The sequence below is a fragment of the Histoplasma capsulatum genome, genomic scaffold (genome assembly GCF_000149585.1).
Source record: "Histoplasma capsulatum NAm1 scaffold_7 genomic scaffold, whole genome shotgun sequence".
NCBI lineage: Eukaryota > Fungi > Ascomycota > Eurotiomycetes > Onygenales > Ajellomycetaceae > Histoplasma > Histoplasma mississippiense.
The window spans coordinates 2,116,851-2,133,864 of NW_001813976.1; the positions used below are offsets into that span (position 1 = coordinate 2,116,851).

The window sequence follows — 17,014 nt, forward strand, 5'->3', positions numbered from 1 at the left end:
ACTCATGCCGAATACGTAAGCCGCCCAGGCTGCAAGACACAAGAAATAGAAAACAAAGTCTGTCACTCATTCACTCAAACCCGCCATCGACGAATCTTCCGCCAGCATGGCAACCAACGTGCGACTCCTTTCCTCCCTCTCCCCCATTCCCTCCCCTCTACCCTCTCTTTACAATCAAAAACCATCCAGATTTCACGCACCTCGCTAGCAAACATTCGCCATTACAAGAAACGACTTTTGTGCCTCAAATGGATCCGTCTAAACCCTCTCTCCCCTCATGGAAACCCTGCATGAGACCTGCACTATAACAACTCAATTACTAATATAAAACTTCTTTTCTCATCTCCTGTATTCCTAGTGAAATGCGAGGAAAGCAACAGTCATGGATAAAAATATTTTATTTCGCGCAGGAGCGTGGCTTTTTCGCTACTCTCCTTCAGGTACCTTTTGGAGTTTTGGTTTATACGTGTCCAAATAACATTAAAGTCACCATGTATTATAGGCATTTCGTTTCATATTTTCTTTGTCCTTTGCTTTACGATCATCGGTTTGTTTGATTATAGATAGTTGGTGACATGTTCGAAGCAGGAATATAGATTTGGCTTTTTTCTTCTCCTTATTATTATTATTATTTCCTCCGTCAATTGTTTAGGGGATGGAATGCTTTAACTTTGTTGGGAGAATCAGTCGCACAGATCGCAGAACAAATTTGGACGGTTATAAAACCATGGATGCGCAAACAAGCAACATCTGATCGTGTCTATGGTCCTTTATAGAGTCGTAGTATCAGAAACAATTATGCGCACACGGCTGTATTAATTTGGCAACCTGTGTCCGTCACATTATCTAGTTAATGAGGGAACGATGTCTAGCGCTTAGCTTGCGTCTTCTTCTAGGCCCTGTCTATTTCTCAAACATCCGTATAATCGAGAGCGTTGCTGTAGTGGTCGCCGCAACTGCGTTGTGTCCTAAAAGCAATAGCTCTAGTCAGCTATTTTCTAGGGGAAAGAAATGGAAAAAAAAAAGAAACAAAATAAAGAAAAAAAACAGAGCACATAAACGGGAAAATTTCAAGGTTTCTTACCTCCATATCGGACCCGCTCCCACCGCACTCTTTTCACCCTTTTCTCACCAGACTTTGTGCTCAAATTCTTTTCCCATACTTTCACCTGCACGACCTCATCGTCAGATGCATACTCATGCACGTAACTGCCTAGGACACTGGCATTTGGACCTCCTATCGCAGCCTCATAAACTCCGTGTCCATTTGGCCACGGGATCTGGGCGTCATTCACGGCATGGACAAGGGCAAGATTGAACCCTTGGCTTGCATGTGAAGAATCTACATCGCCAGGTTGAGGAAAAGCGCCAGTGAGTCGGGCGAAGCGGGACGCTGAATCCCATGTATCTACGATGTGGCCAAGGATATAGTTCAGGAACCGGGGATAGGGTGATAGAGCAGAGAGTATCGGGGGGAAGAATCCGAAGAGACGGTATGTGCTTATGACGGTGTGGATGCTCGAGAATGGGGCGAACACAATGACGCCTGCCAGCGGTTCCGGGACGGATGAGGGGTCACCGAACGTGTATCGTTCTACGACGCCGGCTGCGACTGCGGTCCCAAGGCTCTGGCCAGCGACGACAATACGGGATGGATGGATGGAGAGCGGGGGAGAGGTAAGATAGTTGATTAGTGACAGCGCATCAGTGATTAAACCTTCCTCAGTTGGCGAGCCTGTGGATTTTCCGAAGCCTCGATAGTCAAATGCTATAACGTGCACAGGGTGTTTTGGGGTAGATGCTGCAAGGAAGCTGCGGTACATTTGAGGGCGATATCCGGACCCCAGATGAGCTGCATTTCCGTGAACTACGGTCAAGATGCGGGGGTTAACAATAATACAAGATGTTGTTTTGATTCTAGGTGGGAAATCAAGCGTACGGTTTAAAACGACCCTCGCATTGGGGTCTTGCGCGAGAAGATTGAAAGTAATAGTCTTGGTGACATCTTCAGCAGGACCTGATGAGGCATTGACAAGGAAAGCCGCTTCGTTATCTTTGAACAGACGGGGTGGGACGATGTGCCATGCATAGAGGGTTTCGTTATCCGGGGTTCGAATATTAAACGGCTGAATTTTGAGATTCTGTGATTGTTAGAAAAAAATGTAAAATGGATACTTAAAAATTGACGATGGAGTAAGTCAAAGCATTTCAGTACTTAGGAATCCAAAATATTCGGCATCATTGACATCCTGGAAGTAGGTAGGGTTGAATTGGTTCACATAGAGCACCCTAACCGCAAAAATTGCCGCATTAGAAGATAGATGTAGGAAAGCTGTTCAAAAATAAAATGGCTTCCGCGATAGCTTGTCTATCACTGACGACATACATTCGTTGGACGGAAGGGTATGTCAGGGAGAAGACACCAAGGATGTATAAAAAGCCCACGAAAGCTAACAACCCGTAAGCCTTCTTGAATATTGGCGCCAGTTCCATATTTAGATATGCTGTAACAAGGGTTAGCATACTGGTAGCGACGAATTATATAGGCACAGGACATAGGTTTGAATACAAAAGAAACCTAGAGATTATTCGAGACCATTGGATGAGGCCTTTGGAGAACTTGATGTACCTCCTTTGCAAAATCCCCAGTTGCTCGAGATATACTCCGTACATGATTTGAAGTTTGTGATTAAATTAGCTATGCCACATACCTGATTTCAATATGTCCCTATCTCAACCTTTTCCTATATTATGTATCTAAGGGTTAGTACTGCAGGCTGGCTATCATAAGCTCCGCTGGCATATAGCCTATGAAAAATCGGAAGTTATACACACACACACACACACACACACCTTTTCCTATAACTGTTGGAGGGATTGGATCGAGTGATTCGTCCCCTCTATATCACCAAGGCGCTGGTGGTGATCGAGCTCTTTTGCTTGGTTAGTGTGAGTGTGTTTTAGGTGGGTGAAAAATAATCATACTTTCTTGGCAAAAAGCTTCCACGTGAGAAAAAAACGTGATTCACGTGAATCCTGACCTCCGCAATGCGAGGTCCGTAAACCTCTGGAACTTCCACAATATCACTTGGATCCACCTGTCAATTTGCACCTAGCACGCCTGTTCGTTGGAGATGACGGCTTGCACATCCCAGCCGTCGACTTCGACATTACCCCGGAATCACAATGCGCGAGAAGCGAAAAATTCCTCCCCGTGGTGGAGAATCCGCCGCAAAGAGAAAGCTTTCAGAGGCAGCTCTCAAACGGGACACCACCCCGGCGAAGAGAAAAGCATCTGCTACGCCCACTATCGCTTCGCTGCCGGAGCCTGAGAAGAGGGTCCTCCCCACAAAGATTGAAGATGGAAGCCCGTTGCCTACTCTTACCAAACCGCAACCAAGCACCCTGTCACCGGAGGAGTTTCAGTCCTACGCTGAGAGGTACGCGCCCAATGACTCAGGCTTCCTGTTGAACGTTGCTGGAGTTCAGGCGGAATATTCGTTTACTGATTGCTGGCTCTCATTTAGCGCTGTATTGTCTGCTGCTCTGCAAAGGTCAAGGATAAGATGGCTTAATGACTGCATATTTGAGAAATACTGGACCAAACCATCCAAGAAGAAATCACAGCCCCAACCACGGCAGAACCCCCCACGAGAATCCATGAGTAAACTGGGACCCTGCAATATCATTATCGAACCTCATCACTTCGAAGCCATGTTATTTACCGTTCGAAACCCGCTAGCCCAACAGCCAATCCAATATGCTCCTCCCCAGCGACCAATTGTGCAATACACCCCGCCAAATAATTTCTACCGGTACCAACCCCAACCCCAACCCCCCGGCCAGCCACGCCAGCCTTACTCTCCAGGTCTCCATACTTCCCCTATTGCTACTGCACCCCCACCCCAGCAGCTACCTTCGCAGAGCCGCCTTGAACAATCTCACAACAATGCGCCTCCCCCTTCCACCCAATCCATCCGACAGTCACGACCTGAAGGGCCGAATCCACCTTCACAGAATCGTATTCGTCAGAACTACCCTGCAAAAAGCGAGCCTATGCAAAACACTCCTGCCAAGAACCCACCAGAGCAATCCCAACCCGTGAAAACGAGCCCGGACCCGGTTATTCATATGTTGGCCACCCGAGCCGCTTCGAATCCAGAGCTGAAGGCGTTAATGAGAATTGTAGCATCAAGCAAGGCGAACCAGGCTCAGCTGCGCGCCTTCCAAGCTCATATTGATGAGCTTAATGCCATTCTTGCGAGCAGAAGACAAAATGAGAGTCAAAGTGTAGCGGCACACCTCAAGCCCGATCAGCAAGGACGACCTTTTACGCCAGGGCCGCCGCAGCCTCCCTCTTCATCATCAGCCCGTACTCCGCTAGCACCCGCACAACCAACCCCCTCTCATTATTTTCATTCAAACGACCCAAGCATATCGAACCAAACAGGTCCTGCTCACGCGTCTCCTTCCACTCACTCATCCTACCAAAATCAACCCCCTTCGCAGTCAATAGGACCTAAAACTTCCCAGCAGCCTCCGCCGCATAATACTTACTTCCACCAACATACTCCATCTCAACCTCCAGTCCCCCCAAAACCAGACCCAAAGGCCATTGTATTTGAATTTCTGTCGCCTTCCCCAGCCGGTAACAATTCCACTCATACAGCCTCTGGAGACAGATATCTTTTCCCAGCAAATACCATCCTTGACTATTTCCCCGGAGGTACAACCGTGATTGCATCATTTCTGATAATAAAGAAAATTGATCCTTCTACTCCGCCGCCAGATTTGTCTGCCAATAATTTTGGAAAAAGCAGGGCGAAAAAGTCAAAACTCGCCTCCGCAATAAGAACCACTCCACCTCCAGATACATCACTGCAGAGCCTTGTCCCCGCACCCAAACAAGGAACCACGGATCCAGCCACCCAGCATTCTCCATCTGAAAAACCGACTTCCGTAACCACCACCGGCCCGGAGATACAGGCACCAACGACGACAACGGCAACGACAACGACAACAGAAGGAATACCTCCTCCTTCCAAACCAAAGACAAAAGAATATTACCAACCCGTAACTATACGCCTCCACGCGAGCAACCCGCGCACCCTCGAGCCCTTAGCTCGGGTCGTCAACCCGCCCGCCGAAGTCCGCAAATACATGAACGATATCATGGACCGCATGGAGCGGGCTGACATCGAATATCTTGCCTTCCGCCTACCGCACGAGGGGGTACCTCAGACCGGTGCCGCCGCCGCCGCTACTGCTGGTGGCGATGAATTATTACAAACCGTGGGTGAACAGAAGCCACAGCAGCAGCAAGCGCGTAGTGCTAGGAGGAAAAGCAAAGGGCGTGGAGAGAAGACTGTGGATAGTGAGGCGGAAAACGGTGTGGCTGTAAAGCAGGAGGGCGGCGGTGGCGATGACGATGATGAGGGTAATGTTGAGGATGTGCAGTTTGAGGAGGAGTTGAAGGAGTTTTATGACATGCCGAATGGCATCGTGCCGCTTCGATGAAGAGTTTATCACCTCTTCTCTCATGGGCGTTGAATATTTAGATATATGATCTACTTACAAGCGTTTCGAAATTGGAGAATACTGCTTCCGTTTATTTCCCATCTTTAACTAATTTCTTCATCGGTTCCTTGTTTACGTTATACGTTATGTTTTTGTTTTTGTGATGATGGCATTGGTTGGGATGATATTCGGAACAGAATAGGAATTGTTGTTAAAAGCGGCTGGGTTTGGGGAGCCGGCAGTATCGGTTTATTGAATTGTAGAAAGTGCGTAGAATAAAACAAACACAACTTGTCCCCGATCCTTTGTATGAATCGAGATATAAAAATCAGTGTAAAAAAAAAAAAAAAGGAAGAGCAGAGGAGCGGAAAGTAGGAAATAATGTTCACAGCTCTCGTGTATGGTTAAGTGGAAAACGGCCATCCATCGTTAGAAAACCATGTGAAAATGAGCTTGGGCAGACACGGAGATGCAAAACACACCGCAGATGTTTCGGCAAAACAACTAGAAGGGAAGTTGATACCCATATGGTGTCGTGAATGATAGATAGTAAAAGTAAAAGGATGGATACCTACAATTTTGCTTGCCAGTCCAAACCCAACCAAACACCAAGCACCAATCACCCAAAACCCCACCATTCCTCTCACTAGCGACAAAACCAAAACCACCAGCTTCATTTACTCAATGACGGTGGTGTCCCGAATAATATGAATCGCCAATAATCCCCGCCATCTCCAGTAACGCTCTACCAGTAGGTACGTCCGCCTCCCCACCACCCACTTTCATATTAATCGCCTGTCGGCGTTCCGCCTCGCGCGCTTCGAAATCCCATTGAGCGCGCTGCAAGGAAATCGCGTCCCGTTTCTCGATGGGGGACCCGGAGCCATCGAGTTGGGTTGCGAGGGAGGTGGAGGGGATGATGCCCCACACTTCAAGATTATAAATGGATATGGACTTTGTAATGTTTTGATTAGAGGAAGACATAGATGCTACCGATGCTGTTAGGGACGTCGAAGATAGCACAGGAGAGATGCCAGGGGGGAGGAATACGCCTGGGCCGTTGAGGCCGTTGGAGACTATGAAAGTGGCGTTTTCCAGGGCGGAGTCGATGAGGAGGCTGCCGCCACCGGCAGGTTTAGGGTGGAGATCACTTCCAAGGGACTTTCGGGATGACGGTGGAATCACGCAGCCGATTGCTATGCCGGTTTTAGTTGAGAAGTGGCTCACCGGCATGTTAGGTTTTAGCGATGAGAAGGATGGCGAGCCTTGGAGCACAGTGTGGACTGGAGACAGCTCGAAGAGACAAGGGAGGGTTGATGGATCAGGAACTTCGGATGATCGGCGTGAGGAATATGACGAGGTTTGTTTCCAGGGTTGTGGGAGGTAAGCACCGATCGTGGTCAATTGTTCTTCGCTGGATTCGGAGACCACCGCTCCTCTGACTAACAGGATTGACGGGGCTTGCCAGGTCATGACGTGGTGGGAGAAGGATGTTAAGGATTCACCGTGTTCTGTCGATGAAAAAACTGGGTGGAGGTGAGTGCGATTGCGGAATATATTTGGTATGTGAACATTGGTTGAAACGAAAAAGGAGAGGTGGGATAGTACGGCAGGATTTAGAATACGTGAGTCGAAACCTCCAGTTGAAATGACAGGCGATAAGGGAGGAGAGATTGGAGGGGTTGAAGGAGGGGTTGGGACGGGCTTGTTCGTCAGGCCATTGGTAGTTTGAGAGTCACGTTTCCGTGATAGATCGAGATTTTTGCTGAAAAGTAGATGCTCAAACAAGGGAGTTAAGGGGTCAAAAAGATACGGGAGTGACGTCGATACCAGCTTGGAGAACGATTTATATCCAATGCCATCGCTTGCTTCTCCAGGTTCTAACGCCGCAAGAATACTGTCCACCTGTTCATGTACAGCGTCTAGTGAAGGTTTGCTCAATCCTGTTGTGAACTTTGACACTCTTCCTAGCGGCCGTAGTGGCGCCGTAACAAGAAGTAACGTTAGAAGTCGTCGAAAGGTAGTAAGCGAAATCTTTGACTCGTAGACGGTTTTATCAATGCGTTGGTCGTGTTTGAATACTTCAATCGCATCAAGAGATTCCAAGGCTGCAATAGCTAGATCATCATCGTCCTCCTCGTCCTCATCGTTAAGAGGTTGATCCACTAAGAACCCTGTATTATGAGTGGAGGGACTTGCACTTTTAGGATCGAAGGGACCAATCGATTCCAACGAGTCCTCTGTGGCTTCTTTCAATTGCGTGATAATATCCCTTCGTCCAACATCCGCGAGGCTACCGAAAAGTAGTTTAATCCGATCCTTCTTCCCTCGCTTCAGGACTTTCCCATATCTCTCAGTAAGCAGCACAACCACTTTAACCATTGACTCGAACGTCAATACTGTTGGTGCCATGGTGTTTTGGAATGGAAATGCGCCGAGATAGGAGACCATACGGAAGATGACCGGTCCTGCATCGAGTGACCCATCGCTGGTTGCAGCTGCTGCCGAACCCGCACCGTCGGGGATACCCAAAAACTCTGATAATATTTCTTCATTCCAATAACGAATGCCATGCTGGTCTAGAGCTCTGGAAAAGAAATTCTCTTTCAGATGGGTCAGTTCTAGCGGTTCGAAGCATTTGGCTGCGAATCGGTGAGCCAAGCGTTGGTTCAGCTCCTCCACTATAAAAGCGGGTTTCAAAATGTTAATATGCTGTTAAAAATGGCCACTCCAGCCATGGTAAAAATAAAATTGGCAAAAAAAAAAAAAAAAAAAAAAAAAAAAAAAAAAAAGGAGAGGGGTGGAAGAAAGTAAGTGAAAGAAAATCATGAAAATAAGGAACTACGAGGCATAGCGAGCAATCACGACTAGCATACAAGGATTGGGAGGCTAACCTGAGGAAGCTCTCTGCTCCGGGTCATCAGTGGAGAGCGCACCACCCATTGTTGGTGGCCAAACCGTATGAAGTACGACTAGGAATTGAGATCTCCAGTATTTCTCATTGGATTATGGTATGTGGTTTCCATCCAACGAGCAGCACGAGATCCGAGGCTAATATTGAGGCGGGACAAAAGCGATAAGATAAGAATTCGCGAAGCGGGACTAAAAGCGTGATAGCTTCACACATGCAAGCAACGATACCAGGAAGGGGACCAATTCACACCAGCCGGGGTTACGAGGACCAAATTTTGGGTACAAAGCAAGTTGCTACAGGCGGTCTTCAAAGCGATATATATATCTGGTCGGCCAAGATGAGGCGTTGATGTTCCCAGGCAGTCGGAGGCCAACGGGCCGGACGCTTCGGCTTCCAAGGTTTGCGTCAGCAGCACGTGACAAAGGGTCGTCAATGCGACAAATTGAGCTTGGCAGAAACGTGGTCGCTATTTATATCCATGGATGCTGCTAGTACATAATGGCAGGCGTCTAGAACGCGCAACAGAAAGGGGGAAATATTTTTGGTGGCGCTTGAATATGGGAAGAATATCATCGGTTGCGCAGGATAGGATAAAGTGTGGAGGACATTTTGAGCATTGGTAAAGTTACACATCTAACAATAATCGGTGCCTCAAGGCAATAATCCCTTTCATCCTCTACGGTCTTTAAATAGTACTAGTAAAACTAGTCACTAGCCTAGATGAGGCTTGGGACAGCCAGCGGTTGCCGGTCCTCATGTAATATTGCCTGCCGTCTTGCGTCGAGTATCCGTTTTGATAACCTTGTGCCTTAGAAATTTCCAGTTCAGACGAGGATGACTCCGACCCCACCCCGTTTCCGTTCATCGGGCAAGTTTTTGTCGTTCACTCCTCCAGCGATGGGCGCGGTTCTGTAGTTGAATAGATAATAATGAAGCTGGCCATCTCCAGCACCAAATTTTAGCTGTTCAAGGAAAAGCGGGTTATCGTGCAAAGTTAAAGCGTTCATGACGTCAAAACGTTCCTGACACACCGGTTGGAATTAAGATAAAAAAAAAAAAGGTAACGGAATCAAGCAGCGCATCAGATGTGTAAACATACCTTCTTGGCAAGAATCAATACGTCATTTATCAGCATCAGAAGCCTTTCCTTTAGACCCTTTTCTTTTTCTGCAAATGCAGTTTCTGTCGCGTAGTAATAGAGATAAGCGGCTTTAACGTTCTTGTGCTTTGAGTTTTGGAGGACACTAGATTCCAGTGAGTAAAAAGCGGCGAAATCCGTAATTCTGTGCGTTCCCGGCTCCTCGGCAACATAGGACCAAACAATTTGTTCTGCTCCGGCTTTCTCCTTATGTAGCAGCAAGTGATCTACTTCCTTTCGACTGAAGATCTGAGAAAGGTCAAATCGTTTGAGATATCGGTTTAAGAGATCCTGGACGGCGTCAATATCCTTGCTTTGCATTGGGCGTAAGCCAGGGGTGGACGTGTGGCCTGGTAGGTGATTCCTCGTAACTTGTCGGGACTTGGTTGAGCCAATCGGAAGCGGCGAGAAGCCAACTTCGTGCAGCTTTAGCCAGTCCAACGCACGGTGGTAGTACCGACAAGCACTGACTGGCGTAGGTAGCATGATCCCGACTGTATATATGGCCTGATAAATGCCATTTAAGTAGCAACGACGTGTGATCTCCTTGATAAGGACTGGCGTTAGTCTCTTCGAGCGAAGTTTTTTATGTACGCAGAGGAAGTTGATTTCCGTGACTTTTAGTGGTTTCCCCCGCACTGCAATTTCTGCAGGGACACCACATATGGATGCGACGAGTTTTCGGGATTTAGAAGCCCTGACGCCAACATGCCACTCTCTCTTCCACCCGGGAGCCTTGAGTGCCCTGAAAAAGCGTTTAGTATCAAGAACATAACTTATACCAATTAGCATGGCAACAGAAAACAACGCACCAGTTCAGAAATGCAGGCGAGTAATTGAATCTGAACATAGCACTGCCATCTTCCACGTAATGGTTCGCCAGCAATTCATAAAACTCCTTCAGCTCCGCCTCATCATCTATATCCAGTGTAACCCACTCGAATCCGTCAACTAACGGAATAGGCTCCCGAGAAACCTGGTCAAGTTCAACTGTTTTGATCGGCCCGTCAGGGATCCCGCTCTCCCTGTCATCAAATCTAATTACCGGCTGCGTTTGCCAGAACTTGAAAGACGCCATATCCTTTTGGTTCTTCGGGTTCACAGATAGACCGGTGAGGAGATCCGAAATGTTCATCTGGCGAAGAGCTTCTGTTGCCTTTTCCTTATCCATTCCAGCAAGCTCGCTTCGTAGGGCCGGGTTCAGCTCGAGTAGCGATTCCGCCATGCTGGGGGTGAGCTTTGTCGCAGGATTTGCGGCCGCAGGGTCTCCATCGCTTGACTTCTTCTCCCCTTCCCCCGCCGTCCCTGTAGATGCGTTTGTTGATTGGGAGGTTGTAGGAGTTTCGTTTGGCAGTTTCCCCTCTAATTCACCTACGTGCTCCGACTGGTGCTCCGACTGCTTCCCTTCTTGTTCTGACATGAAGCTTGAAAAGAGCGGGTTTTCGGCGAAGAGTTCGTGGGTTATGGGCCTAATCTAGAGTTACAAACGCATCCAATGTCGGTTATAAGGTCGTGGAGAATATTCACCCACGGTTATTGCATTAAGAATAGCGGTGGTGCCGTAGGAGATGATGTGTATTGAAACTGGATTGTGCGGGAGTGCAAACGAGCGAGGGGTATTGAAGAATGTTTTCCCACCCTGCGCTAGGACTTTATCAGCCGCTAACTAACTTAACTTAACTTGTTGAACCTCGGAAGTTTTTTTACTCGTCAAAATATAAATGGACTACCCTTGTCCCCGCTCTGTCCGCTGTCGTTTCTCTTTGCGCGGGGTTTCTGTGTTGTTCGCACGATGAAGAAAAAATAAAATAAAATAATAATAATAATAATAATAATAATAATAATAATAATAATGAGTGGGATATGGATATTCAAAAGCCCACTCGATATGGCTGTTTTCGGGATAGGGCTATTGAGGAGCTCCCGAAAGAATACCACAATAACATAGATACACAACACAGATATACCTTTCAAAGTCAAGGCTCCTGAGATGGGGCTGGCTTCATCTTAATATACACATTGTATTCCACTGTACGGAGCAAGGATCATTAACGAAGTGTAGAAGCGCAACAAGAAGACTTTGTAGGGAGGGAAAACATTGCATCCTGCGCTGCGCCAGGGGACTCTGATGAAGGTATCATGTACAAACTAGGAGGCATGGCAAATGGGGAAATTATTGAAATATTATTCGCAGGAACGTAAATGAGCAAAAGCAAGGTAAGTTCGCGAGAGGTCGAGAGAGCCCGATAGCTCCTTTATATCAACTGGAGGAATTGATAAAACAAGAAATGTTACATCCGTAATTCTGTTCCCACAGACTTTGCTTGTCCCTAAGCATATCGTTTGGGGAAATTCAATTGCTCGATGTTGTCTCCAAAACTTCCAAAAGCCCCCCAACAAGATGCAAGCTCCCAGTAACAAGCGTGGAGATTGTGGCCTCACGCATCCCTTCACACTCTTGTTCCCTAGCTTTTCCAATCTCCCTAACAACATCTACAGCCTCTTCAATAGTAGCTTTTGCCAATACCTCGGTCGACGGCGACAACTCCTTCCAGGCTTGCGCGAGCGCTCGTTGAACCTTCAGAGTCTCGACATCCGATGCGCTTGTGTTTAGACTGACGAGATCGGGCCTGTAGCCAGACTGTTTGAACGTAACATTTGTGCAGAAGATGGCATGGGTGAAAGTTAGGTTAGCGGAGGAGAGAGAAAGGGTGTTGTGGAGGGCGCAGGCGAGACCGACACTGTCGCGGGTCTGTTGGTTGAAGATGAGGATACGGGGGATGGGGTTTGTTGAGGACGACGATAGAGGTGATGCCGGTGACTCTTTTGCTCGCGGTTGTTGAGAAACGAACCATTTTCCTGTCGCCTCGATGCTTTCTAGCGTATGGGCACCGTCAATATACCAGGAAATATTTTTTTCTAGGCGCATTTCACAGCGGCCGCCTAGTTTAGTTGTTTTTAGGCCACGCATAAACTTGTCCGGTAAGGGTAAGCTGTTCAAATTAGTGGGTATGTCTTGAAAACCTCTGGATTTCAGAAAGGACCCAGCAACAGCAACGGCGAGGTTTGCATTTGTATATTGAAATTCTCCTGAAAGACCCAGTCGCAATGCTGCTTGGTTGTTGGGGGTGAGCTCCGGATGTCCAGTTGCGACATGGAGCTCCGCCCCTTTTTCCACCGCGCGTTTTTCCAGTACGGCCCTGGCCTTCTCAATCTGCGGAGCCGTGAATACCGGGACTCCCTTCTTCATAATCCCCGCTTTATGCCAGGCGATTTCTTCAATGGTATTTCCTAACGTAGACTGATGATCAATTCCTAGGCTTGTTATCCCGGTCACAACCGGCTTGTCAATGACATTCGTCGAGTCGTACTCGCCACCAATGCCACATTCGATAATCGCGGCATCCACGCCCTCGCACATATATGCGTGGAAGGCCATGAGCGTCAGGTAACGGAAGTAGGAAGGCTTCGACACAGGGTCCGTCGGATCCATTCCACCTGCCTTGGCCGATGCCTCCAGCCTGTCCCAAATCTCAAAAAAGTAATTCGCAAACTGCTGTTCGGAGATGGGCTCATTATTGATCTGAATGCGCTCCCGAATGAAGCGGAGATGCGGGGATGTGTACAAGCCGACTTTTGAGATCTTTGGCCGTTTGGAATCTGCTAAGCGTGGGGATACGGATGCGGACGGTAGGTATTGACTCAGAATCGAGGAGATGAATGCACATGTCGATCCTTTTCCTTTTGTCCCCGCGATATGAATTAGATTCAGTCGGTTTAATTCGGATGGCTATATTTGATTCAGGCAAATGGGATTAATATTTAGCAAGGTAGGCCCGAAATACGTTGACAAATTACATGGCGAAATCAAACTCGTCTCAATTTATACACGAACAATAGCCGTTCCAGGGTAATACGGGAGTGTATGGAACTGAACATAGAGCGGAGAGGGTTAGCCGCACACCTGATATCCAATCTTCTGGCACCACTCTATCATCTCAGGTATGGCCCGGAGGTTCATATTCGGGCCTGCTTGTCGGATCGCATTGACAATTGCGAAATTAGATTGAAGAGAATTAAGAGCCGCGATGGCATCCTGGATTGATTCCTATTATTACCATTTCTTTCTTTCTTCGTTTTGTTTTCGAGTCATATCAATCGGGGGTTTTATTCCAAGATGCATTATCACCGCGACGACCTAAGCAGGGGAACGACAAACCTCATAATTGCGAGCCATTCTCACAAATCTCCTCGTCAATACTCGCGTAGGGAGCTTAGCCCTTCGAGAACCGGGATTAAACCACCCTTTGGAGGGCGTGAGCATTGGTGTTGGATCGGGATCTGGGTTGAGAAAAGTACCTCGTTGAGTAGTGAAGTTTTTCCAGTGAGTGTTGATAAGATAACTACAGCCCCAAAGTGGTTTAGCATTGTCAAAGGCACCAACCAATGTCAATTCTTCACACCTGTATTACTCTATCCTGCAGAGATAACCAACAAGTAACATCATGTAACAAAGCCAGAAGAATTATTAGTTATCTATAAATAAATTTGAGTTTTTTCACTGACTTTTATGGTGAATGTTGGTGGCAACGGATGGAAACATCGGTTTGAAAAACACAAAACAAATATACCAAATCAGCAAGAATACAGACCCATCCCTCTAAATTAAAAGATGTAATACAAACTAATTTCACCTCCTCCACAAAGGCGATAGTTGTTATGAAACATTGCCTGAAATGGATTAAATGGAGAATAGTGAGAATAGTGCGGGTGCAAAAACGGTCGGCAAGGGGAACAATACATATATACATTGGACATATATAGGCCATTTCAGAAATAGAAACAAGCTGAGGGGATAATGTATAACGAAAATTATGTATGTGGTTACTTAGCAGGTAAATAATAACTTCTATTCGATTCTTGTCTTTCCCTCCTCCATGTATCCAACACGTGCATTGCTGACTCCGCGCTGATGTCTTCCAGTGTTGATGAATTGGCCAATAATTTTATCGTTTCGCGCACGGCCCAGTGCATCCAAGTAACCCTCAGCGGCTGCCGCAGGGGTGTTGAGCTTAGGCCAATTTACCTGACGTGCGAGGAAAAATCGTCAGTGGTATGTAATCGTTGAGACGAAATGATCTTTGTGAGTATTCAACTTACATAAAGCATTCCATGGCTATATATGAATCGCACACACCAGGCCGCAATCACTAGCCAAACTATAAGGAATAATCTCAAGGGCCAAGCTGCAGAGTCCGGGAGACGACGACTGATTAGAGAGACAGAAATCATGAAGATGCTGGCGCCGAGAATATATGGGACTGATCGAATAGCCAAGGGCCTTTGATCCGCCAAAAGGAGACTATCTCCAGAATTAGGGTCGGGAAGGAGATAGGCGCCAAGGAACAGGTCAAATGCGTCTTGTTTTGGGCCATCCAGGAAGTTGTTGAGGACGTATCTGGTAACGGAGTTTCTGCCATCCTGGAGAATACCGGCCTTTGTCCGCTGCCCAGTTCGAGTGAAGTCAGTCTTCAGGGCTCCAGTGCCCGAGTAGGACTTGGAGACAATGTCCGCGTTGTCTGCCCACATATTACGGAATAGGAACTCGAACTCTGAGTCATCACTGGTTGACTCTCCCGGTTGGAGAACCCCAGCGTCAAGGAGTTGACGTGTCAGAGTCCATCGAGCAAGCATACTCTGGACAACATTCGTTCGATCCAGGCAGTCCATGCAATTCGTACGCACAACGCTGGTTTGTAGTGTTCGGATCTCCAAAGAGCCAGTACTATCGCCAGGAACTTCGATTCCACGGAAATATTGGCCTTTTAGTAACCCGTCAGTAAGCCGTTCCAGCAACAGCTCAGCACGGTGCCATTGTAGCCCCTTTGTCTCGCTGTGGAAGTCAAAGTATACATAGTGAAGATGATCCATTTCCTGGGCATCTCGGGTTGACTCGACGGCATGGAGTTTTTCAGAGCTGAGGGTATCAGCATCTCTTTTCTCGGTGGGTAATGTAACCAACGCGCGTATCATCTGTTCGTAGCTGCTTTTGATTTTCTCCTCCCTTCCCTTTTGGTTCACCAGGTTGACAAGATAGTTCTCGCCATAGATTCGGATTTGTTCCAAGAAATGTCTTCGTGCTGCGTTCAGGGCAGAGTCGACAGAACGTACTTGGAGAAGCGGGGTATAATTTAGATTGTTGACTTCTGACCAGTACAGAGGGACACTACCTCTGGTTTGTACGAACGACAGCACCTGCAGGTCTTTACCGGCATGTTTACCAACCTTTCCATTTTCCATTCCAACACCACCGAATCCAGCCATTCCCCCAGTAGAGTCATTCAGGATAACTACCTGCTCAGTTTCATTGAAATTTGAAACATGTCCCTGCTCATTGATTCCACGCGAAAAGTACCGAGTGCCACCCCGATGCCTGGACCTTCGTGTTATCAGTGCAAAGGTGAATTGAGTAGACTTGATTTTCGTTGAAGATATATTCATCATTCCGAACATGACAGGGAGAATGAAAGGATCCACATCCGATAGTTGACCATACCGCACGCCGGTTCCATCATTCACCCCCGATCGAAAGTCTATCAAGTCTGTTTGGATGAATCTGTTCCAGAAAAAACGATCATCTGCTCGTTTCCACAGTGGCAGAGACGGATCGCTTTGGGACTGACGCTGAAAACTGTTGGTGATGTCTAGCGAGTAGGAAAAGTACATAGGCCCCGCACGTATGAATTGTTTAAGTAGATTGAGGTACGCATCCTCGTCCGGGTCGTGGAGGTATCTCTCTCGCAGAGGAAGAAATTCAGTGGCAACAACTTTATAAACCATGTGGCCTCGCAGCCTGCCCACAGGCCGTGTCTTCGAAATCAAGATGATGTACTTGTCTAACGGGAGTTATAAGCATCTATAGTCACTGACTTTGTATAAGTTAACTCACCTAGTTTCAGCTTGATCATGCCTAGGATTCCAGCAATGCTGGAGACCCTTTTGGCACCATGAGCAGAGGAGTTCTCCAGTCGTAGGTCTCCAGTTGGACGCTCTACAACCAGTGTAGGTGCAGATGACGAAGAAGCAGAGCGGAAAGCATATTGAGAGGGTGAAACCAGCAGGTTAATATCGCGGAATGGAAGTGTAGTGGGCATTGTTGTTTGGAGTCTGAATTATTGTGGTGGGTGGGGATTAGATCGTCGAAGAGAAGCGCATAATGAGGTAAAACCAATGTGCGATCACGATCCCTTCCTTCTCTAGAGGTGGATATGTCCTTATCTAAAATTCTCTGGTGGTCATGTAGCTATTCGCCTGCAGATGCCAGAGCGTGGAGGAGTTCAGTTACGTTTCTAACGATGTTGCTGAGTGAGGAGTGTGGCTGGTGCACCAGGAAGAACCCGTGGTTGGTTAGGTTCGTCGTCATCCTTGGCCACAGCGAAATCCTC

At 47.4% G+C, this 17,014-nt stretch overlaps 6 protein-coding genes across 6 annotated transcripts; 1 reads left to right on the forward strand and 5 right to left on the reverse strand.

Moving 5' to 3' along the window:
* Positions 1–903: 903 nt before the first annotated feature.
* On the reverse strand, positions 904–2,673 carry HCAG_06256 (predicted protein; the record flags this gene model as incomplete). Its single annotated transcript, XM_001538601.1, has 5 exons — positions 904–968; positions 1,085–1,852; positions 1,940–2,126; positions 2,456–2,504; positions 2,630–2,673. 5 exons carry the CDS (start codon positions 2,671–2,673, stop codon positions 904–906), a joined length of 1,113 nt encoding a protein of 370 aa, XP_001538651.1.
* A 513-nt stretch (positions 2,674–3,186) lies between these two features.
* On the forward strand, positions 3,187–5,517 carry HCAG_06257 (predicted protein; the record flags this gene model as incomplete). The annotated part of the gene is made up of 2 exons (XM_001538602.1): positions 3,187–3,440; positions 3,528–5,517. 2 exons carry the CDS (start codon positions 3,187–3,189, stop codon positions 5,515–5,517), a joined length of 2,244 nt encoding a protein of 747 aa, XP_001538652.1.
* Positions 5,518–6,198: 681 nt separating this feature from the next.
* On the reverse strand, positions 6,199–8,460 carry HCAG_06258 (predicted protein; the record flags this gene model as incomplete). Its single annotated transcript, XM_001538603.1, has 2 exons — positions 6,199–8,198; positions 8,412–8,460. 2 exons carry the CDS (start codon positions 8,458–8,460, stop codon positions 6,199–6,201), a joined length of 2,049 nt encoding a protein of 682 aa, XP_001538653.1.
* Positions 8,461–9,255: 795 nt separating this feature from the next.
* On the reverse strand, positions 9,256–10,989 carry HCAG_06259 (glycylpeptide N-tetradecanoyltransferase; the record flags this gene model as incomplete). Its single annotated transcript, XM_001538604.1, has 3 exons — positions 9,256–9,453; positions 9,531–10,314; positions 10,382–10,989. The coding sequence occupies 3 exons, from the start codon at positions 10,987–10,989 to the stop codon at positions 9,256–9,258; spliced, it is 1,590 nt and encodes a 529-aa protein (XP_001538654.1).
* A 933-nt stretch (positions 10,990–11,922) lies between these two features.
* On the reverse strand, positions 11,923–13,806 carry HCAG_06260 (hypothetical protein; the record flags this gene model as incomplete). The annotated part of the gene is made up of 3 exons (XM_001538605.1): positions 11,923–13,359; positions 13,534–13,665; positions 13,789–13,806. The coding sequence occupies 3 exons, from the start codon at positions 13,804–13,806 to the stop codon at positions 11,923–11,925; spliced, it is 1,587 nt and encodes a 528-aa protein (XP_001538655.1).
* Positions 13,807–14,478: 672 nt separating this feature from the next.
* HCAG_06261 (conserved hypothetical protein) lies at positions 14,479–16,723 on the reverse strand (the record flags this gene model as incomplete). The annotated part of the gene is made up of 3 exons (XM_001538606.1): positions 14,479–14,655; positions 14,730–16,465; positions 16,519–16,723. The coding sequence occupies 3 exons, from the start codon at positions 16,721–16,723 to the stop codon at positions 14,479–14,481; spliced, it is 2,118 nt and encodes a 705-aa protein (XP_001538656.1).
* Between the last annotated feature and the right edge of the window lie 291 nt (positions 16,724–17,014).